The 24,413-nt window shown below is 44.6% G+C and overlaps 1 protein-coding gene across 3 annotated transcripts in view; it reads left to right on the top strand.

Annotated features, from left to right (window-relative positions):
* TLK2 (tousled like kinase 2) overlaps positions 1-24,413 on the top strand; it is a 48,096-nt gene that overhangs the window by 2,531 nt on the left and 21,152 nt on the right. For all 3 annotated transcript variants that reach the window (XM_069953906.1, XM_069953904.1, XM_069953905.1), the window contains exons 2-3: positions 10,178-10,263; positions 12,379-12,450. In XM_069953906.1, coding sequence (XP_069810007.1) covers positions 10,183-10,263; positions 12,379-12,450 — 153 coding nt within the window. In that variant the 5' untranslated portion in view covers positions 10,178-10,182. The remainder of the gene's footprint in view (positions 1-10,177; positions 10,264-12,378; positions 12,451-24,413) is intronic.

Below are 24,413 nucleotides of genomic sequence, written 5' to 3'. Positions count from 1 at the left end.
TCACATGTTGCGTTCAGCTGCGGCTACTATGCGGATGATTGGGAAGGATTCCGGGAACAATGCAATGAGCGTGGCACAAATGCTTCAAAGATTGGTGAGAATCTTTCGCCTGGTTTGGTGCCCTACAACTTCTCGCTTTTCTTAAAGGACAAGTGCCATGAAAAACTTTTTCCCAGTAATTGAAGCACAATACAAAGTTATATAACTCTGTAATATGCTTCAATCACCTATCTGCCTCCCTTCCCTGTCTTTTCCCCCCTCCACCCCCCACCAGGAAGTGTCCTAACTCACACAGACCTAATGACTGCTGTCACCGTCACCAGGCAGCTCCTTCTTGTGAGGATGAGTCATCAGCAGGAGGGCTGCTCTAGGTCCTGTTACACCAGCCTCCCCCTCCCTGTCAGGTGACTCTGCTTGCTCAGCTTATCTTCTCTAGTGACATGACTCCTTCACTGAGTCCACAGCAGCAGGAGAGAGGGTATGAGGGGAGGGGGACCTGCCGGAGTCAGTCTGAGGGAAGATAAGCAAGTCAGATGTGACAAGTGATGGCTTGCAGTTGTTTAGCCAATGGGAGCTGAGCAAGCCTGTCACCTGACAAGGCAGGGGAGGGGGGAGGCTAGTGTAACAGGAGAAGGAGCTGAGAGAAGAGCTTGGTGACGGTGACGACAGTAATCAGGTCTGTGTGAGTTTAGTGCACTTCCTGGTGGGGGGTGGAGGGGGAAAAAGACAGGGAAGGGAGGTAGATAGGTGATTGAAGCACATTACAGAGTTATATAACTTTGTAATGTGCTTCAATTACTGGGAAAAAGTTTTTCATGGCACTTGTCCTTTAAGGGTGCGTTCACACCTACAGGATCCGCAGCAGAAAATACGCTGCGGATCCGCTAAGTGTGAACGTACCCTAAAACTAAAATAAGGAGAAGAGTTTTCACAGTCCATAAGTGTTTTTTTTTTTTTTTTCAATAAATGTTTGACACAATGAATATGACCTAAGACAGGCGTCAAACTTGCACCCCTCCAGCTGTTGCAAAACTACAATCCCCATCATGCCTGGACGCCCTTTAGCTGTCCAGGCATGATGGGAATAGTAGTTCTGCAACAGCTGGAAGGCCACAAGTTTGACGCTTGTGATCAAAGGGCTGTGTTTTTGCAGTCAGTTTCACATATACATTTTACGAATAAAAAGGATGTAACTGTGCGCAATCCATTTGGATCCACCTTTCCATTGACTTTAATTATATTAAGAAAAAAAAAAAAAATCAGATGGATTTTTTTTTCTAGTGTACAGAAAAACTGGGTTGACGTGGTTGTGTACATTTCAAGTAACCATTTAAAAACTGATACGTTAAATGGGCTGCAAAAACACAGTGTGAACCCAGCCTTATTTTTACTTTCTGTGGAATGCAAAACCAATGGACAGGTAAGCCCTGTAGTGGACTCTATCTCCACCTAGCACCATGTATCAATATGAGGCTGTGTTATTATAGTGGCATGAAGATTCAAAGATGTAACCTCTTTTCCCGCTCCTGGCATCATATTGATACATATTGCCTGGCGGGTATAGAGTGCACTATATCACTTACCCGTCTGTAGGTTCCGTGTTTCACGGTACATGAGACTAATCCCTTAGGAAATCCGCCAAAACATAACGTCTGAATTCAGCCACATCGTGATCTGGTATTCAGAGTTTTTTTGTTTGTTTTCTTGCTTTGTTTTTTATCTCAAAAAACAGGGTGGAAAAAAACACGTTGAAAAACTGCACAGATTTGTGATAAGAGTAGATTCCATTGTGGTTTTTGTATGGATGGAAGCTACTTGTGGCCTCGCCCTTGGAGCAATGCTCAGCTCGCTTCTGATTTACACTGTGTCATGTCAGCCATCATGGCTGCTATGGAACACTCATGGAGCCTATTGACTTACAGTAGGAAGTGTCACGTTTTTGTTATGCTAGTTGTTTAGCTAATTCAGCACGGTGAAGGGAGGCAGGTATTGATGCAGTCACCTCTTTTTTTATAAATACCGTTTCTTTACACTATATTAGTTGGCAGGGTTTGGAAGTAATGTTCTATTTGCAAGCATAATTTTATGTGGATTGTCGCATGTCACATGATACAATTTTAGATACCTTTACATTTAGGTCCTCAATTTAAAGCCCATTGATTTTAATTGGGCAGTTCACACTGCCCCTATAGTTACTGATCTGCAGTTCCCAAAACTTGCATCTGCAAAAATGACTGACAAGCTCTAGTACTGACCAATGGTGCAGATTGTTCCATAATTTTTCCGTAATTTTTGTAGATCCTTCATTTTTACGGTTGAAACATCTGTAACACTCGCAGATCCATAAATAATACAGATGAGTAATAATTTTAAACCATTCCAACTAATTTAACTATTACCTTAACTAATACCCTTTTTTGTTGATCATCAAAAAATATAAATTATGTATGTAATAGGCATGATTTTTTTGTTGATTGCGGACATCCCATACAGTCCTGAAAAACTACAATGTGAATGTATCCTCAATGATGTTCCGAAGACTTGGGATATGGGATCTCTGGGAGCACCTATAGCAGCTAGCCTGTGGATGTACCTGATACTTTTGCTTCTCCTATTAAAATGATCCTTCTAACAGTGGATGGATGGTATCTAAACTAGAGTAAGGGAACCAACTAGCGATAAGTGAACTTATAGTAAGCTTGGGTTCGCTGACAGTGACAGTGCCGCCGAGATTCAAACGGGGGAACACTCCAATACACGTCCGTAAGGTCCACAAAATTACTGACGTGTGAATGTGACCTTCCACTGATTTTTCCCTGGTGTGCCCTACTCTACACGTCTGCAACTGATGTCCCCTTTGCACTATGGCGCACTGTCATAACCCATAGTGACTAGACAAACCAAAGACCATTAGATGAAAAAATAGAAAACAAAAGATAAGTTGCAGACAGGAGGGTGCAGAAACATAATAAAGTATCAGTACTTGCCCGTACCTGTGCCCCACAGCGCCATGTCACCAGCTCCCCCAACTGGGAAGGCCCGCTTAGCCAGTCAGTGACTATAGTGGTGTCCCGCTCTGGTCCCCTGACTGGCTGAGCAGCCATGACGTGGCAGAAGCTGCAGGGGTCTGGAGGTGGTGATGTGGCGCTACAGGGGGATAAATAAATACTTTATTATGTTCCTGCACCACCCTTTCTGCAATGTATTTTTTGTTTTGGCTGGACTTCTCCTTTAGCACTCCCTTAGGCTGGGTTCAGACTACGTTTTTGCAGTCCGTTTTTTTGGAAAAAACGGATGCATGTGTGTGCATGCGCACAGGGGGGCTATATACTACTGGGGGAGAGCGCACAGGGGGGCTATATACTACTGGGGGAAGCTCACAGGGGGAGAGCGCACAGGCGGGGCTATGTACCTAATGTGTACCTAATTTTAAAGGGCTGGTGAGAGAGAAAAAATGCCAGTTTTCCCGCTAATAAGCAGCAATTCTGTATGTAAATAGTTGTGAAACGTTTGTGAAAAGTAACAAAACATGTTTCCTACTGATGTTCAGCTCGGACCTTCACCTGACAATAGACCCCGGTAATTGGACCTTCACTAAAAGTTGTTGAGTACCCCTGCTATACAGAATGAATAATGATTGGTGGCCAAGCTTCCTCACTCGTTCCATTCAATAAGAGCACAATTAATATGCCTTCTGGTCATTGGTGGAGGTCCCCTGTCTATACATTGGATAGAGGATCATTTTTAATATCCGGATACCTCTGCAGAAAAATAATCATGGCTAAAAAAAAATGTAAAGAAGAAAACAGCTCAGATAGAGGACAGAGGGGAAAGATTGAAGAGAGAGAACATCATATACAAGGCAGTCTGAAGGGGAAAACCATACAGACTATGCACAGGTATAGAGGGGAAACAGGTCATATACCACAGTATAGGGGCTGTAGGAGAGACACTAAGCAGGACTTATGGAAAAAATGGCTTTATGTACCATAATGAGTGGGGGGAAAGCTAAAAAGTATATACTTTTCAAAGGTGTTCTCACGTTGTGGTTTGAGGCTCAAAAATATACTTGTGTTACCAACATAATGAGTCTCAAATTTTCCCTTTTTTTTTTTTTTTTTTTTTTTTTTTTAAGTGTAGCATTTCGGAGAACTTTTATTTATGATTTTGTTTTACATTTTGTTTTCAAGACTAATATAATGCACTTCAGGGCCTCGCTTGTCATTTTTAACAGTTTTAGGCCAAGTTCACACACTGTAAGACAACGGCCAATCACAACTTCAAGACACGGCTGTATCACAGAACGACCACTGTCTTAAAGTTCACCTGGCCGGTACTGCAGTAAAGGCCAGATAAGCATCACTTCTTTCGAATTGGAAAGCGGGCATGTTCGGGTGTGCCCGCCTTTCAAATAACCATAGCAGAGAAAGTGAAGTACGTCTGGAGCCGTACTTAACGTTGTCTGCGCAGTCAGTTTCGTGCCGCACAAAATTAACTTGTATACACTCCAGCCAGGATTCCATAGAACACAATGTCATTTGACACTTTCAATAAATAGCGTCTGGTGTTGCAAACTGCCAAAACTGCTGTTATTTATTGAAATGATACATTGTGTGAACAGGGCCTTAAGGTGTTTATATGACAAAAAAGGGAAAAATAGACCAAAGCAAGTACTATTTATTTTTATGACTAGTACAGCTGGAATAATTGAGCTAAATGTGAACTGAATTTAATAAAATTGGCTAATAAATGGACCTCCTCTAATCAAACTTATGTCCCATAATATACTACAAAAACATTGCTTAATATTGATGGTATTTAGTAGGTTCTGCTGAGGAATAACATTGTGTGCACCTGAGAACACGTGTGCTGCTTAATATTGATGGTATTTAGTAGGTTCTGCTGAGGAATAACATTGTGTGCACCTGAGAACACGTGTGCTTCCCATGAAGTGACATAAGGAAGAGAATATTTGTAACTTGTAGGGAGTGAGCGAGTTTTCTCATGGTGTGTCCACTGTCTTCAAGGGGTTGTCCAGTGAAAATCTTTTTCTTTCAAATCAACTGGTTTCAGAAAGTTAAACAGATTTGTAATTTACTTCCATTTAAAAATCTCAAGTTGTCTTATACTTATCAGCTGCCGTATGTCCTGCAGGAAATGCTGTTTTCTTTTCAGTCTGGCGCAGTGCTCTCTGCTGCCACCTCTGTCCGAGACAGGAACTGTCCAGAGCAGCAGCAAATCCCCATAGAAAACCTCTCCCGCTCTGGACAGTTCCTGTCTTGGACAGAGATGGCAGCAGAGAGCACTGTGTCAGACTGAAAAAAACCCCAAAACATTTCCTGCAGGACATACAGCAGCTGATAAGTGTGGGAAGACTTGAGATAGAAATTAAATAGAAGTAAATTACAAATCTATTTAACCTTTCTGAAACCAGTTGATTTGAAAGAAAAATATTTTTGCTGGTTAATACATTTTGCAACCAATCCCAAGGCCCACCACCACTCATTTTATCACCAATTGCTGTGCAAGAGAAGGAATTTTCTTGTCTAGGCAGATTTGCCACCATTTTGAAATCTAATTTAATTGTAAGTATGTCAGTGAGTTATGGAATTTACTTTCAAGGGACTGTAGCAGAATGATGTGTGTGTAGAATGATGTGACAGCTCTATTATTTATAGAGATAATTGTCACCTGAGCGCTGTCTAATGTATGGGACTTCTATCTATCGTGCACCTTCTCAGCTTATGCTCCTTGACTCCTGTGACAAGTTCAGTGAGTACATTGTACTCTGTGACTACTTATTTATTAGTAAGTTAACTATGCATCTTTGTATATAGCTGTTACAGCTGTCAAGATCTCTGCTTGTAGTCACTGAAAGAGAGACATCTGAAGGAGAAAATTGTATCTGGTCATGTGATGAGGAAAGATCATAAACTTCTTTGTTGTCGGTTGGAGAAATTATAACATATATATAAAATCTGGGCTACAAAAAGACCTTCTGTAGTGCCACTGTAAGACAAAGGCTACAATTTGGTTGTGAATTGCTTGTCATTTAGGGTTTGCCACCAGACACTAAAAAGAAAATGCTGACCTGTATCAACATGAGTCACTAGGGATTTATAGGGCCAGTTCACACTGAGCAAACACTGCATGCTCAGTGTCCTGCTTTGAGTGAATGGGAGAGCGCGTGCTCGTCCGCTTCCTCTCCTCTTCGCTCAAAGAATGAACATGTTAGTTCTTTGAGCGGAGAGCGGCGGAAGCGGACAGGCGCGCACTCTCCCATTCACTCAAAGCAGGACACTGAGCACGGCGAATTGCGTCGTGTTTGCTCAGTGTGAACTGGACCTTATAATAACTAGAGATGAGCGAACCTCGAGCATCCTCGAGTCCATCCGAACCCAAACTTTCGGCATTTGATTAGCGGTGGCTGCTGAAGTTGGATAAAGCCCTAAGGCTATGTGGAAAACATGGGTATAGTCATTGGCTGTATCCATGTTTTCCAGACAACCTTAGAGCTTTATCTAACTTCAGCAGCCCCCGCTAATCAAATGCAGAGCGATCGGGTTCGGATGGACTCGAGCATGCTCAAGGTTCGCTCATCTCTAATAATAACCTTAATGGTGGGAGAGTTGCTTGCAATGTGCGACCAGAAATCCAGCAACTGTCTCGTCATCATGGTTGCATCACATTGCATGTAGTATTGTGGTGTTGCAGTGTGACATTGTAGGATACAACCACACAGCAGTGTAAAATGAACACCATTTCTGTACAAAAATATGTATCCCTATTGAGGTCAATAGGGAATACCTGCTATAAATTGGCAGTAAAGGTATAGTACACAGCCGAGGGGAGGATTATTTCTTTTTAATATGTTTGCTTGGAATATTGTATCTTTGGTACCAAGATACTGCCATTTTTGCATCTGAGATAACAGTATTGATTGTCAATTCAGGGCCAGTTCACACGTACAGACTCGCAGCTGAAATCTCGCTGCGAGTCAAGGTCCTGGCAGGTCCCAGTACTACATACTAGTATGTAATGCAGCCGCCCCCTTAACCCCATCTGCTCCCACCCGGCTCCTGCTCCGCTGTCTGTGTATACATTGCCTCTCCTTGCTGCAAGGGGTCCCGGCGTCCTGCTCTCCCGCTTTCAGACCACTGCGAGTTTGTAGTACTGGGACCTTCCAGAACCTTGACTCGTAGCTGATCTCGCTGCAAAACTTGCAGAGAGATTTCAGCTGCGAGTCTGTATGTGTGAACTGGCCCTTAAAGGGGTTATCCGGCATTAGACATGTTTACATAATGCTAACCTGTTGGAAAACATAAACTTTTTGTGCTTATGTTTCCACACTCCCCTGGTGTATTCCTTCGTCATCGCCTGTTGCCCCGCTCACTGCATCCCTGCCACTGGCCAATCACTGATTGGTTGAGCGGGCCGTCACTGTCAGCAAGAACAATGGGGGAGCATTCTATAGAAAATCCCTAATGCCGGATAACCCCTTTAAGCACAATCAGTGTATGAATGTGTCCATAAGGTTGGTAATACATACAGGCTTATAGTACCTGCTGGATGACAGTCACAGGGTACAGGTGGTGGGGCATTTGACTCATGTGACTTCTAAACTGGATTTTTCTGTGATTTCAGAGTCATGACTCCATAGTCACGTAGACGTGTCATGTTATATGGGGGAAAGTAGCAGAGCTAAAGGTACAATTGCTGACTAGGTGAGACGTGTAACTCCCAGTAGTTAGGTAAGGGCTGTCTGTATACAGCTCTGACCCGGCTTAGTCGTGCCAGATTCATTACAATTGTAAATGATAATTTGTAAAGACACTCTGTTATTTTTCCTAATCATGTGACTGCAGCGTGATACGTCAACCTGGCACAATAGCTTGTGATCATTGTGTCTGAAGCCTCCACTGTGGGACTTGTCTGTGTGATTTGAGTTTTGTTAATAAAGCTTCCTGTAATATGTTTAACATTTCAGCGCTTGTATGTGTATAGTAGCTTAATCCATCTCGGCCCCCCTCCTCTCCTGCCAGCAGCTGTTTTGGGAGGTATGTGGCGAGCGAGGTAAAATGGTGTCTGCTCTTAGAGAGAGGCCGCATTTAATAGATGGTGGGGGGAGGTCAGAGTGCAAAGCTTATGAAATACCTTTCTTATAGTGAATATGGAGGCCGATGCATCTGAATAGCATAAAATGTTGTGTTGTTACATGTGGTTTCCTCTTTGCAGAAGGAGGCTTTGTCTGCATTGATTTACAGTCATAGGAGGGAAAAAAGGTCAACCATTTAAGGCCTCGGTGATAGTAGAGTCCCTGTACTTTACTGCCAGTAGCTGGATTGTATTACTTAAAGCTCCATTTTCACTGGGGAGTTTGAGGCCACAGACATGGCATAATTGTCGATTGAAACCTGCCATGAATCACGCCTGCACATTTATGCAAAAAAAAACAAACCTGCCATGTTTGGTTACTGAGATGGTCAGTGGTTGCATTGTGAAGTTAAAGGGACTCTGAACCCCTTCTACAGACAATACAATAATCAGTGAAAAGCTCAAAAGACCCTGATTCCCAATCTGTAATTTTCACTTCTTATTCACTTACATTCCTTTGGTGTAAAACTGCACGTGGAGCAGAGAGGACGCCCGCGCCCAGGGCTACACTAGAGAGGACGCCCGCGCCCAGGGCTACACTAGAGAGGACGCCCGCGCCCAGGGCTACACTAGAGAGGACGCCCGCGCCCAGGGCTACACTAGAGAGGACGCCCGCGCCCAGGGCTACACTAGAGAGGACGCCCGCGCCCAGGGCTACACTAGAGAGGACGCCCGCGCCCAGGGCTACACTAGAGAGGACGCCCGCGCCCAGGGCTACACTAGAGAGGACGCCCGCGCCCAGGGCTACACTAGAGAGGACGCCCGCGCCCAGGGCTACACTAGAGAGGACGCCCGCGCCCAGGGCTACACTAGAGAGGACGCCCGCGCCCAGGGCTACACTAGAGAGGACGCCCGCACCGCCCTGCTTTAGTTAAGATGGCCATACCCATCTAAGGCAACGTTATCCTACTAATCCATGTTGTTCATTTACTTCAATGGCCTTTAGTCGTTAGTCTTACCAGTTAATATAACTATTGATCAGCTGACAAGCTATCCAGCCTGCGCCTCCAGCTGAATATTTATTTATAGAAGCATTCAAGGGGATTACACAGTAATCTAAAATTGTCATGTATGTGATCTCTAGATTAAACACATTATATGGTCCAAGGTTATAACTTACTTTGTTGGGTCAGAAAGGTAAGGAGCAGTTGGACAGTGTCCAGACCGGTTGCAAAAGTTTCCCTACACACCAAAAACAGCCTAAGGCCCCGTTCCCACTGAGGAAAGGTAGCGGAATTCCGCGACGGAATTGTCTGCCGCGGAATGCCGTTAGCCTCCCGCTCATAATGGGAGTCTATGGGAGGCGCGCTCCTGCTCTGTACGCGCTGAAGAATGAACATGTTTACACAGACAGATTTATCTGACAGATCTTTGAAGCCAAAACCAGGAACAGACTATAAACAGAAAACAGGTCATATAGGAAAGACTGGGATCTATTCTCTTTTCAAATCCATTCCTGGCTTTGGCTTCCAAAATCTGTCAGATAAATCTTTCTGTGTAAACGCACCCTAAGAGTCATTTGGGGGTTTACCCCCAAACTGTCTATATGCCCCTTAGCCTTGTAGCTATTCTGTTTAGAATCAGTAGATTTAAAGGTGTTATCCAGTGCCACAAAAACATGGCTGCTTTTGTCCCATTTTTGTCTCTAGATTGGGTGGGGGTTTGAAACTCTGTTCCACTGAAGTAAATGGAGCTTAATTGCAAACCACACTTGAACTGCAGACAAGAATGGGGCAAAAGTGGCCATGTTTTTGTAGCGCTGGATAAACCCTTTAAGCAGTGAGTCACAGAATGAATTGAGATCACAGAGACAATGCTGGAATCAAACAATCTGATCCACCCCAACCCCTAAAAAATCTTCTTACAATGAACTTTATGAAAACTGTCGTCCATGTACATGATTCTTCAATAACAAGTAATAGTAGCTTCTGATGTTTTAAGGCGCACATTATTTAACCAGTTTGATATCATATATTATAATGTGTTAATGTATGATTCATCCTTTCATCTATTGTTTCTGCAGTGGAAATGATGGAAGAATTGCATAGCCTGGACCCTCGGCGCCAGGAATTGTTGGAAGCAAGATTTACAGGAGCTGGGGTTGCAAAGGTAATCGGCATGTATGTTTGTATACTGGTCTGCTAGGTGTGTCACCTGATTGGCTTTGTTTAAAGGGTCATGCAGGCTTGCAGGAGTGATGACCTGTCTTAGGGTACTATTTCACGGGCCGAGGAGGGCCCGATCAACAATGTAAACGAGCGCCGATCTGCTAGATCGCCGCTCCTTTACTGGGCCTATTCCACGGCCTGATGATCAGTGAGCGAGGGCTGCAGGGACATCGTTACCGATGTCCTTGCAGCCCTTGCAGCATACATTACCTGTCAGGTCTTCTGCTCTGCTCCGCTCCGTCCTCCTCCCTGGGTCCAGCGCGCTCTAGCTTCAGAATGGCCTGTCAGATGACAGGCCACTCAGCCAATCACAGGCCACGGGGGTCCCGGCTTGTGATTGGCTGAGCGCTCCGTCAGCTGACAGGCCATTCTGAAGCCAGAGCGCGCCGGACCGGGGGAGGAAGACAGAGCGGAGCAGAAGACCTGACAGGTAATGTATGCTGCTGCTGCTTTTTCTCAAATCGTCGGTCGCCCGCTGTACACCGCTATTCAACCGTAGCGATGCGCGGTGGGGGACCGATGATTTTAGGTCTGGCCCTAAATTAACTATCAGCCGATGACACGATCTTCGGCTGATCGTTCTCTCTATTTCACAGAGCGATAATCGGCCGAATCAGGCCAAATGGGGCCGATTATCGTTACTGTAGAATAGCGCCCTTAGCGTCCACTTTGCAACACCCCTGCCCCTCAACTGTTTAAATTGCCTGCTTCTCTTTGGCCAATTCTTTAGCCTTTTAGTGTTCACATCGGGTTTTGCGCTGGTTCGTACTTGCATTGCACATGCCATACTTTTTCATAGCATCTGCTCTTGAGATTGCAGCTATGTCCCATTCAAGTGAGCCAATTGAAACTGATGCAAACAATAAAGAGGCTGCTGGACCTGATTGACAACTCAGGCACAGCAACACCCCAGTCTCCTGGCTGTGGAGGGTGCTGCTGGTCCATTCATTGGATCACTGCTGTGCAGACAAAATGTCTGAGCTAAACGCTGTGAAACTCATATGGTGCTGATATGACAACCATGTTGCAGAGAGAAAATAGAATCTGTCATGTGTGCAACCTATCCTAGATGCTGTATATTTAATACTGGTATGTAAAAATACTGCCAAGTTTGTTGCAAAGTATTTAGGAGATTGCAAATATACAAAGCAAATACAGTCATGTGAATGATGCCTTAGTATTGGAATACCCTTTCCTTTGGCAGAGGATGGCTTTTTCAAAGTTTTATATTTAGTTTAGTCTAATGTTTTCTTGCAGACATGGGCAATTTTTTTGTGCCCTTTTCTGTATAAAATCTGTCTATATTCATCTGCAGTCAAACTGCGCCTGACAGATCCTATTAACTTGAATGGGTTCTGCCCTGGTAGCTTCCCATTTTAGGTGTGAACCCAGCATTAGCTGGTCATATCCTTTCTATTCTTTCTATACATAGTTTTCTTAAGGGGTTATCCAGGCTTAGAAAAACATGGTTGCTTTCTTCCAGAAACAGCACCACTCTATTCTCCAGTTTCCATAAGGTGTTGCAACTCTGTTCCATTGAAGTGAATGAAGTTTATTTGCCAACCACATCTGAACTGAAGAGTCGTTTTTTTTTTTCTGGAAGAAAGCAGCCATGTTTTTCTTATACCAGATAACCTCTTCAATCATTTATTTCCCATGTAGTTTCCCATTTTCTCTTATAACATAAGTGTTTCTTGTAGTGAGAAGCTTAATAAGTTCCTTGTGACTAAATAAACCACTAAATACCACAGCCTTCTGGATGCACTGCTGCATGGCAGCAAAATGTCAGCGTAACCTCAGTGTTTCCATATGCAAACAAAGGTCGCAGGCAACTTTCTGGCCATCTGTGTGGGTCAGACATTTTATAATTGTCATCTTTAGCTTTTCCTCTAGGGACACATTGAGGTTGCATTACTATCGAAATGGCACTTTGAGTCCCATGCAAACAAATATTGCAGTATGACCTCAGTCTAAAGCCAATAACAGTGTTATAGAGAAGATTGTAGAGCTTCTGAATCTGTATAAGAAATTGACAACTTTGTCTTTTATATTGTAGGGACAATTGAATAGCGAGTCTTCTAACCAAAGCTTGTGTAGCCTGGGTTCTCTGAGTGACAAAGAACTTGAGGTAAGAACAATTTTATTCCAATACGTAACCATCACTTGACGTGTCACATTAGAACAGCTGTTTGATTTGCTTATTTTAGTTTTAAATATTTTCAGTGACCTGGTGAAAGCATGAATTCCCAGAATTTATCATACATCGTTTTTTTTTGTTTTTTTTTACATGTAAGGGTCATTATTGGTGCTGGATAGTGTTAAAGGGAACCTGTCACCCCCCCGTACCGGGGTGACAGGCTCCCGACCCCCCGTTAGAGACCCCTATACTTACCTCATCCCGCCGGGTCCCGCTTCTGGATTCGGTCGGGTCCCGGAGATCTCAGCCGCTGCAGCCCGGCGCGCGCGCTGACAGATGAGTCCAACACCCATAGAGAATGACAGGAGAGTCCAGCGCTCCGTCATTCTCTATGAGCGTTGGACTCATCTGTCAGCGCGCGCGCCGGGCTGCAGCGGCTGAGATCTCCGGGACCCGACCGAATCCAGAAGCGGGACCCGGCGGGATGAGGTAAGTATAGGGGTCTCTAACGGGGGGTCGGGAGCCTGTCACCCCGGCACGGGGGGTGACAGGTTCCCTTTAAGTTTAGTATAGCATGCAGAGGGGAGGATTTATCATTGCTCCACACCTTAAAATGACACTGTCGCCCCCTATTTGCATTTTGACTGCTCTCCACAGGTGTAAAGGGTAAATGTTACAGCTTTCATTACTTATTTTATATCACACCTCATGGTGCTTGTTCTGGAAAAAAGCCGTTTTTATCACCTGTGGATTGGTATATGTAGGCGGGGCCTCACAGCCTTTGTGCCACATCGCTCCGCACCTAGCGCCATTTAGCCCAGCCCCCATCCATGACGTCATTGGCATATGTCCATGAGAGGAGTTCAGAGGGGAGCTGCGCCGCGATCCCGACTGCTATCTGCAGCACGGGACCGCGGCTATTAGCGGGAGCGGGACGATCGGAATGACGCTGATCCTGGCTCTGTATTCTATTGCAATGGTCTGCAGCAGACCATAGCAAAAGAGCACCAATCTCATGGATCTGTGCTGTGTTATACAGCTACACTGATCTCTATAAGAGATCAGTGTAGTTATATAAGAAGTCCCCCCAGGGGGACTTCTAATTAATGTATAAGTGAAAAAAAAAATGTCGTCATTAATAAAAATCCCCTCCCCTAATAAAAGTCTGAATCACCCCCCTTTTCCCATTTTATAAATAAAAATAAATAAACAAACATGTTTGGTATCGCCGTGTGCGTAATTGCGCAAACTAATAACTTATCACAATCCTGATCTCGCACAGTAAACGGCATAAGCGCAAAGACCCGCCAAGTGCAAAATTTTTTGGTTGCATCAAATCCAGAAACATTGTAATGAAAAGCGATCAAAAAGTCACATTTGCGCGATCAAGGTACCAATAGAAAGAACACATCATGGTGCAAAAAAAATGACACCTCAATCATCCCCATAGACCAGGCATGTCCAAACTTTTTTCGAAGAGTGCCAAATTTGATGAAGTGAACATGTGCGGGGGCCGACCATTTTGCTTGACATTCTTTGGACCATTAAAATGAATGCAAATAAACTTTTTTTTACAAAGGTTATTGAAAACGGCATACTTTTCATACTTAAAAAATCCACCAACCAAAATGACACTAAAACAGTACATATTATACATATAGTTAATAATATAGATTCTAAATGTATTTATACTCTCTCAGTGTGAACCCTGGGCCTGTTTCGATAAACACAAAAGGGATATCTCTGTTTCTCTCCCCCATCCCCATGTTTTTCTCCCCCCTGCTTCTCTCCCGTTTCTCCCCATCCCCATGTTTCTCTCCCCCCTGCTTCTCTCCCGTTTCTCCCCATCCCCATGTTTCTCTCCCCCCTGTTTCTCTCCCCCCTCCTTCTCTCCTGTTTCTCCCCCATCGATGCTCGCCGCGGGTGCCGTCCCCCTCACCTACTGGCCCGGACGTGCTCCTCCAATCAGGGGAGACCGGGAGCGTGGTGCGTGGCACACTGGTTGGAAAACACTGCTCTAGTGCACGGGAAAGGAAAGCCGAAATCTCGGACATCGCGAGATTTCGGCTTTCCTTTTCTGTGCACTAGAGTGGCATGTTGCTGCCGGATACCTGGGGGGCCGTAAAAGTTCGGAACGCGGGCCGGACTTTGGACATGCCTGCCATAGACCAAAGGATAAAAGCGTTATAAGCATGGGAATAGAGCAATTTTAGGGAACGTTTTATTTCTGTTGAAGGTTTTATTTTTTTTAAAAGCCATCAAATAATATAAAAATTATGCAAGTTGCATATCGTTTTAATCGTACCGATTTCCGATAGGACAAACTGTGTAAAAACAAAAATTTCCCAAAGAAAAAGAATTGCGTTTTGTTTTTGTTTTTTTTTCAATTTCACCGCACATATGATTTTTTATTTTTTTTTGGTTTTGCAGCATACTTTATGCAAAAATTAAAGGACAACTCCCATGAAAAACTTTTTCTCAGTAATTGAAGCACATTACAAAGTTATATAACTCTGTAATGTGCTTCAATCACCCATCTGCCTCCCTTCCCTGTCTTTTCCCCCCTCCACCCCCCACCAGGAAGTGCACTAAACTCACACATACCTAATTGCTGTAGTCACCAAGCTCTTCTCTCAGCTTCTTCTTGTGAAGATGAGTCATCAGCAGGAGGGCTGCTCTAGCTCCTGTTACACCAGCCTCCCCTCCCCTGCCTTGTCAGGTGACTCAGCTTGCTCAGCTCCCATTGGCTGAGCAACTGCAAGCCATCTGAGTCCGTGTCACTTGCTTATCTTCCCTAGTGACTTGACTCATTCACTTACTGAGTCCACTCGGCAGCAGGAGAGAGTATGAGGGGAGGGGGGAGCTGCCTATGTGCCGGGATTCCGTGAGCAAGTGACATGACTCAGATGGCTTGCAGTTGCTCAACCAATGGGAACTGAGCAAGCTGAGTCACCTGACAAGGCAGGGGAGGGGGAGGTTGGTGTAACAGGAGCTAGAGCAGCCCTCCTGCTGATGACTCATCCTCACAAGGAGCTGAGAGAAGAAACTGGTGACGACAGTAATCAGGTCTGTGTGACTGTGCACTTCCTGGTGGGGAGGGGGGAAAAGACAGGGAAGGGAGGCAGATAGGTGATTGAAGCACATTACACAGTTATATAACTTTGCAATGTGCTTCAATTACTGGGAAAAAGTTTTTCATAGGAGTTGTCCTTTAAGCCTGTCATTGCAAAGTACAATTAGTGGCGCAAAAGATAAGGGCTCATGTGGGTCTCTAGGTGAAAAAAATGCAAGCTCTGTGGCTCTTTAAGAACAAGGAGGGAAAAACGAAGGCGCAAAAATGGAAATTGGCCCGCTCCTTAAGGAGTTAATTTGCGAAGAAATTTGACGTTGACATCTTCAAAATGCATGACACAGGTTTCATCATCCATGGTTTTACGTCTTTCATATGATTTGCGACTTTGATGAAAGGCAATTTATTTTTTTTGTGCAAAAGCCACTCCAGCCCAGACCACATGTAGATAAAGTCAAAACAATGCAGATCCCTAGACCTAACATGCAGACCTGCGCTACAGTTATTACGCCACATGGTAACTAAGGTGTAACCACTTTAACCCCCCCCCCCCCCCCTTCCCTCAAGAAATTAGTTAGTTACTGGATTGCTGCTTTTAATCCAAGATTTGTCCTGTAGTCCGTTCGGCAGGTGATGCAGTTATTGTCCTAAAAAAATACTTTTAAACTTGAAGCCCTTGCCAAACGGGAGTATCTGTGCCCTAAATTTGCACCACCCCTCCGCCCCTCCTCCCCACCCTCTTCATCATTAGGAATGCCACTGAAACATTTTCTCCATGCTGAACATTGCACAGGTCCTTAAAGGGGTTATCCAGCGCTACAAAAACATGGAAACTTTTCCCCCTACTGTTGTCTCCAGTCCAGGTGTGGTTTGCCGTTAAGCTCCATTTACTTCAATGGAACTGAGCTTCAAAATCCCACCCAAATTGGAGACAACAGTAGGGGGAAAGTGGCCACGTTTTTGTAGCGCTGGATAACCCCTTTGACGATCCAGCCCATGTGGCAGCCTGCCACAGGTGGGGAATTGGAGGCAATCTGCCTGGAGCATTCCTAATGATAAAGAGGGTGGGGAGGAGGGACAGAGAGCGTGTCCAAAGTTAGGGCACAGATACTCCCGTTTGGCACGGGGCTTCAAGTTTAAAAGTATTTTTTAATGACAATAATTGCATCACCTGCCGAAAGGAAAACAGGAGAGATCTTTGATTAACCCCTAGACGACCCAGGGCGTATAGTTACGCCATGGAAGTCTGTCCCCAGACGACCTAGGGCGTAACTGTACGCCCTGGGTGTTTCTCCCGCTATGAAGCGCGCTCCGGAGCGGAGCGCGCTTCATAGCAGGTGGGGGCCGGCTGCAGTGAGCAGCCGGGACCTCACCGGTAATGACACGGTGCAGCGATCGCGCTGCCGCGTGTCATTAACTTCTTAAACGCCGCGATCGCTGCGCGACCGCGGTGTTTAAGTGTAAGTGACAGGGGGAGTCCCCTGTCACTTACCGATCGGGACCCCCGCAGTGTGACTGCGGGGGTCCCGATCGGTAAAACGGGCCGCCGGAGGTCTCTCACCTGCCTCCGTGCGGTCCGATCGGCGATCTGCTACACTGAGCCTGCACAGGCAGGCTCAATGAGCAGATCGCCGATAACACTGATCAATGCTATGCCTATGGCATAGCATTCATCAGAGTAGAAATCAAACTAATCTATGTAAAAGTCCCCCAAAGGGACTTCAAATGTGTAAAAAAAAAAAAGTTAAAAACACTAACACACTGCCCCAAAACCCCTCCCCCAATAAAAGTTGAAATCACCCCCCTTTCCCATTATATAAATAAAACATATAAAAATAAATAAACAGATAAACATATAATATACCGTAGCGTGCGTAATTGTCCGATCTATTAAAATATAACAAGTGTCATTGCGAATGGTAAACGGCGTACACGAAAAGAGGGAAAAAAGTGCGCGGATTACCGATTTTATGTTACATTATATATAAAAAAAATTTAATAAAAAGTGATCAAAACGTCCGATCTTCACAAATATGGTATTAATAAAAACTAGAGATCATGGCGGGAAAAATGACACCCCATACAGCCCCGTAGGTGAAAAAACAAAACCGTTATAAGCGCCCAAATAGGCCCATTTTATTTATAATTAATTGCCAAAAAAAAGGATTTCATTTAAAAAAAATATATAACATTAGAGAATCTGTGTAACCTGCATATGGTTGTGTTCGGGCTGACCTATAGAATAATAGTATCATGTCGCTGTTACCATATAGTGCATTACGTAGACACAGGAACCCCCCAAACGTTACCATATTGCATTCTTTCTTACGATTTCACCAATTTATATCTTCATAAATAATATATTTGGAATTCCATCATACGTGTTATGGTAAAATGAATGACGCCATTACAAAGTACAACTATTCCTGTAACAAATAAGCCCTTACATGGCCTTGTAGATAAAAAACTGAAAGTGCAAGAGCTCTTAGAAGGGGAGGACGGAAAAACGGAAACACTAAGATCAAAATTTGCGCGGTCCACTGGGTCATTTTGGGCCTGGTCCTCAAAGGGTTAAAAGCAGCTATCCGAAGGTACAAGCGGTTTGGGGGGGGTCAGATTGTGAGTACAGAGTCACTTTAAAGAAACAAAAACAAAACTGCCTTGTGGAATGTCACACAGATATGTCAAAAGTTTGAGTTCAAACTCCCACCAATTGCTAGATTGATAGAGCCAGGAGTAGCCAGTTGATCAAAACATTTGACACATCTGTGTGACGTGTTTTTTGGTTTTTTTTTTTTTTTTTTTAAGGCATAGTAACATTTTACAACTAGTCGGGAATCTAGTATTTTAGTTTGCAGTGTTGTAAATGTTGATGTGCAGGGTAGAAGGGGCTGGGGTTGAAGTTGAAACATTGGTGACCTATCCCTTTGCTTGATACCAGTTTGTGAATTTTAAAGTGACTCTGTACCCACAATCTGACCCCCCAAACCACTTGTACCTTTGGATAGCTGCTTTTAAACCAAGATCTGTCCTGTGGTCCGTTTGGCAGGTGATGCAGTTATTGTCATAAAAGTTATTTTAAAATTGCAGCCCCGTGCCCCATGGGCGTATCTGTGCCCTAACTTTGCACCACCCCCTCCGTCCCTCCTCCCCACCCTCTTCATCATTAGGAATGCCATTGGAACATTTACTTCTGTTTGAACATTGCACAGGTCCTGTGCTGTGGTAACACAGGTGGTGAATAATAGGCAATCTGCCTGGAGCATTCCTAATGATGAGGAGTGCGGGGAGGAGGGATGGAGGGGTGGTGCAAAGTTAGGGCACAGATACGCCCGTAGGGCACGGGGATGCAATTTTAGAATAACTTTTTTATGACAATAACTGCATCACCTGCCAAACGGACCGCAGGACAGATCTTGGATTAAAAGCAGCTATCCGAAGGTACAAACGGTTTGGGGGGGTCAGATTGTGGGTACAGAGTCGCTTTAAGGGTACAAACCCACTTGACGTATTTGCTGCGTGAATCAGTCTTAAAAATAAGCAGGCAAAACGCAGGTTGTCTTTATACAATTGTTCTGCAATAAAATACGCAATTGCTTATTTTTGAAGCATGAAGCTACATGCGTTTTTCACACAGGTTGTTAACAACTGATGCTTTGCTAACAACAAGCTTCACGCTTCAAAAATACGCAATTGCGTATTTTAACGCAGAACAATTGTATAAAGCCAACCTGCGTTTTGCCTGCTTATTTTTAAGACTGATTCACGCAGCAAATACGTCAAGTGGGTTTGTACCCTAAATCTTTTGAGTAAAATACTGATCATGCTTCACTTTGTACAGACACATGGTCACTCTTGTCCATGTGGTCTCTGCCATTGCAGCTTTATGCCCTTGATGGTGTATTCTAGGGATAGGTCAACAAATGATTAACTCTGACAACCCTTTTATAACTTTATGTACACTCCTCCTAAAAAGTTTTTATACTTTTTAAATAAAATACAAGGGGACAGCGCTCCATAGCGCGGATCAAAGGTATAAAAGACAGGGAGGAAACGGCGTATACGGAGACCCTCACCTGGTGGGGTTGTGCTATAGATAGAGGCACAACACTCATCAAGGCATGTATAAAGGACCGCAGCCACTCCCGCTATCCCAAGGGAATGATATACATAAAAACCTCCCAACACCACGAGTCACGGATCAAGGGGCGCAGGTCCAGAAAGGAAAGATGAAATTGACGTATAAAATATATTTAATGAGACTCAACGCGTTTCGGAACCGCACCGGTTCCTTTCTCAAGAGTCATAATGTTCTACAAAAAACACAGTACATATAAAGGAAGTGGACATGACATCAGAACAAGGGGGCGGAGGAGAGCAACCCCTTTTGAGCAGGTGCATTATATCTATCATTACCAAGTAAAAACCTCTACTTATAAAAATATACACACATTAGATATAAAAAGGAAATATATACATATAAATATGCACACATTAAAATTAATTTATACTTTGGTATTCTCTATCGTTTCATTTAGACCACCTGGTGCTAGAGAACATATCCTAAAAATCCAATAGGATTCCCTATTAATCAGCTGTTTATATCTATTAGACGTAGATTCTGACATTTCTTCCAGAATCGTAAGTCTTAGAGAAGTAGGGTCAGAATTGTGTTTAAGAAAATAGTGTCTAGATAAACTATGTAGTAAAAAAGAATTCCTAATATTAGCGCGATGTTTGTTCATGCGGGACCGCACCGTCTGAACCGTGCGGCCCACATATTGTAGCTGACAAGGACATTCTAAAAGATAAATCACTATGATAAATCACATATTGTGAAGAACACTAATATGTATTATAAACATGAAATATTTCATTCGTTACTGAGGATTTAAAGAGTCACTGTTGCATTTTTTTTTTTTTTTTTTGCAGAAATCAATAGTCCAGGCGATTTTAAGAAACTTTGTATATGGGTTTATTAGCCAAATCTGCCATTATCTGCATGTAAAAAGCCTTTTCCCAGGTCCCCCCCTCCTTCCTCTTTTTCATCCACTCCAAAAAATCTGAAAATTGTGACTTGTTGCAGGAGTCGTACCCTGTCTGCTCTAGGGAGAGGGGAGGGGGGAGGAGGAAGGAGGGAGTTAGCCGGCAGCAGAAAGCAGATAAGAGGATTACAGGCACGGAGCTGGGTGACAGCTGTAATCTGAGCTCAGACAGGTCACTGGTGATGGTCAGAAGAGATAACGGGTGAGGGATTTGTAGATTAACTCTTTGTTGTCCTGTTTTGGTCTTTTCTTTAGCTCTCTCCATAGGAGAACAATGAAGACAGGGGGCAGAGCTTCAAACTGCTTTTTCATGATAAAAATGCATTTCTCGGATAATAAACCCAATTGCAAAGTTTCTTAAAATCGCCTGGACTATTGATTTCTGCAAAAAAAAAAAAATTCACGACCGTGACACTTTAAAAATCGATGATGGAATATCGGAAATCCAATTACAACACAGACATCTAGTTACATTGCATCGTATAGTGCCAATGGTATTTGTTTTTAGTCCTTTGTTGCTGGTACTGGCAACAGTATTGCGAAGCCTCCCAGGGGCAAGTTGGCTGCGCAATGTTTTAGTCCCACAAAAAATTACCGTAGGTTGACTAGGAAGAATAGGTTTTAAAACTGGGTCACTTAAAACAATATTCCAATGTTTAGTTAATATTCTTTTAATTTCTTGCGTACCACAATTATATTCTGTAATTAGTGCTGTATTGAAATTATTATAAGTATCAGATTTTTGTTCAATTTTTTGTTTATTAGACATTTTATCAATAATCTTTTTTTGTGTTACATTTATTTTTTTATTTTTTTTTATTACAAGCACTAGATAACAGGCGTTTAGGATAACCTTTATTAACAAAACGATCGTATAGGATTTTTGACTGTTCTTGAAAATCAGTATCTAGGGTACAATTCTTCCTGATACGTTGATATTGTCCGTAAGGTATATTTTTGAGCCAGTTAGGGAGATGACAGCTCGTATAATCTAGAAAGCTGTTAACATCTACTTTTTAAAAAAATGTAGAGGTCTTAATACTATTGGATAATATATCTTTACTAATAATTAGGTCTAAAAATTCTAAACTAGTTTCCCCATAATTAAGAGTAAAATTAATGCCCCAATTGTTTTGACTTAAAAATTGAACAAATAAAACCGCATCCTCTTTGGTCCCTGTCCACACCATAAATAAATCATCTATATAGCGACGATAAAAAAACACAAATTGTTTATACATATCAGAGGCAAGGGACTGTGCGATGAGCTCTTCCTCAAAACGACCCATAAACAGATTGGCAAAACTGGGGGAGAAACGAGAGCCCATCGCACAGCCCTTAATTTGACGAAAAATATTAATCATCAAAAGTAAAAGCATTATGCTCTATAATAAACTGCATACTGCGTAAAATGAAAGTATATTGTGCCATAGGTAAGGAAGTATCTCCAAACAAATAAAATTGTGCTGATTTAAGACCCAATTCAATATCAATATTAGAATAAAGTGCTGATACATCTAATGAAATAAAAGAAAAATCAGAAGGTAAGCAAAGCAACTGAAGTTCCGAAATAAGTTGTGACGAATCTCTCAAAAAAGACGGTAATTCGCAAACATATTTCTGGAGAAATAAATGAACATAGTGAGAAAGATTACTCGTAAGAGAACCCACCCCCGAAATAATAGGTCTGCCTGGTGGTTTAGTTTCACATTTGTGCACTTTTGGTAAATAATAAAAATAAGGAAAATTTGTGTTGGTAACTGATAAAAAATCTTTTTCATTTTTATTTAAAATCCCTTCACATTTTTATTTAAATATGTAAAGGGATTTTAAATAAAAATGAAATATTAAAGAATATTAAAGGGGTATTCCCCCCCAAAAAATTATTTTTGCATTAATACATTGCCCACCCCTAGCTTTCCATCTTTCCAATATAAAGTTATTATGGATTCTGCACAGTTTTGCTGTTATCCAGCTGCATTCACCCCCACCGAATGCATAGAATCATCAGACCTAAGTCCAGCCCGACACGCTCCCTGCTCCTGGCCTGCACCCTCCGAGACGGCATCACGTGTCCTCCATCTCTTCAATGGGCCGGGTTAGCGCTTCTCACCCAGTCCACTGAAGGGAGGGAGGACAGTGACTGCTGCTGCTGATGATCACTGTCTCCCTCTCTGACAGCAGCTCCCCCGTCCCCCTGCATTTCACCACCCGGTGGCCGTCCATCCCGAATTCACCTCCAGGTGGCCGCCCCCCATCTCATCCCGCGGCATGTCCACCCCCCGCCCCCCTCACATCTAACCTCCCGGAGCCGGCTGTGCCCACCCCGCATCTCATCCCCCCCCCAGTGGCCGCCCGCAGCACGTCCACCCCCCCGCCCCCCCTCGCATATCACCTCCCGGTGGCCGCCTGCAGCAACGTCCACCGCCCCGCCCCCCTCGCATATCACCAACCCCCGCCCCCCTCGCATATCACCTCCTTGCGGCCGCCCGCGGCAACGTCCGCCACTCCCCCCGCGCATCTCACCGTGCCGGCCGCGGCAACGTCCACCACCTCCCACCCCCCGGATGTCACCTCCCGGTGCCGGCAACGTCCACCACCCCCCCACCCCCGGATCTCACCTCCCGGTGCCGGCAACGTCCACCACCCCCGGATCTCGCCTCCCGGTGGCACGCCGCCACATCTCAACAACCCCCCCTGCGGGCGGCCACCAGGAGGTGAGATATGGCGGGGGGACATCATGTTCGTGTGATGCCAGTCTGTGGAACTACTGCTCCCAGCCATCCCATAAGTGTCTTCCACTCTGCCATATCCTAGGACAGAGTGGAAGACACTTATGGGATGGCTGGGAGCAGTAGTTCCTCAGACTGGCTTCACACGAACATGATGTCCCCCTCTGTATCTCACCTCCTGGTGGCCGCCCGCGGATGGGGGTCGGGGGGGGGGGTTGTTGAGATGCGGCGGCGTGCCACCAGGAGGTGAGATCCGGGGGGTGGCAGGTGGTGGACGTTGCCGGCACCGGGGGGTGAGATCCGGGGGTGGTGGACGTTGCCGGCACCAAGAGGTGAGATCTGTGGGGTGGGAGATGGTGGACGTTGCCGGTACCGGAGGTGAGATCCGGGGGGTGGTGGACGTTGCCGGCACCGGGAGGTGACATGCAGGGGGGGGGGGGGCCGGGTGCCACAGGCAGCCACCGGGAGATGATATGCAAGGGGGGCGGGGAGTGGACGTGCCGCGGGCGGCCACCGGGGGGGATGAGATACAGCGGGGGACATCATGTTCGTGTAATGCCAGTCTGTGGAACTACTGCTCCCAGCCGTCCCATAAGTTATCTTCTACTCTGTCCTAGATTACAGGGGATCAGATGGCATCCCCTGTGGAAGTGGAAGACACTTATGGGATGGCTGGGAGCAGTAGTTCCACAGACTGGCATCACACTATGACGTCCCCCCTCTGTATCTCATCTGCTGCTGGGATTTGGGAGGGGGGGGGCAGGGGGTGGATGTGACGCGGGCGGCCACCGGGGGATGAGATACAGCGGGGGACATCATGTTTGCTTGATGCCAGTCTGTAAAACTACTACTCCCAGCCATCCCATAAGTGTCTTCCACTCTGCCCTATGTGTTGCATCATCCCCTGTAATCTAGGACAGAGTGGAAGACACTTATGGGATGGCTGGGAGCAGTAGTTCCACAGACTGTCATAAGGATCATCAGGCAGAAGCATTGCATGATGGGAAATGTAGTTTCCTATCTTGGATATAGATCGCTGTTAGAAAAATTGTAACTCAGGAACGGCAGCAGCTAGAAAGACGGGAGACGGCTCAAAATACTCAGGGA

The sequence above is a fragment of the Dendropsophus ebraccatus genome, chromosome 14 (assembly GCF_027789765.1).
Source record: "Dendropsophus ebraccatus isolate aDenEbr1 chromosome 14, aDenEbr1.pat, whole genome shotgun sequence".
NCBI classification, from domain to species: domain Eukaryota; kingdom Metazoa; phylum Chordata; class Amphibia; order Anura; family Hylidae; genus Dendropsophus; species Dendropsophus ebraccatus.
This window is presented reverse-complemented; position numbering and strand designations above follow the sequence as displayed.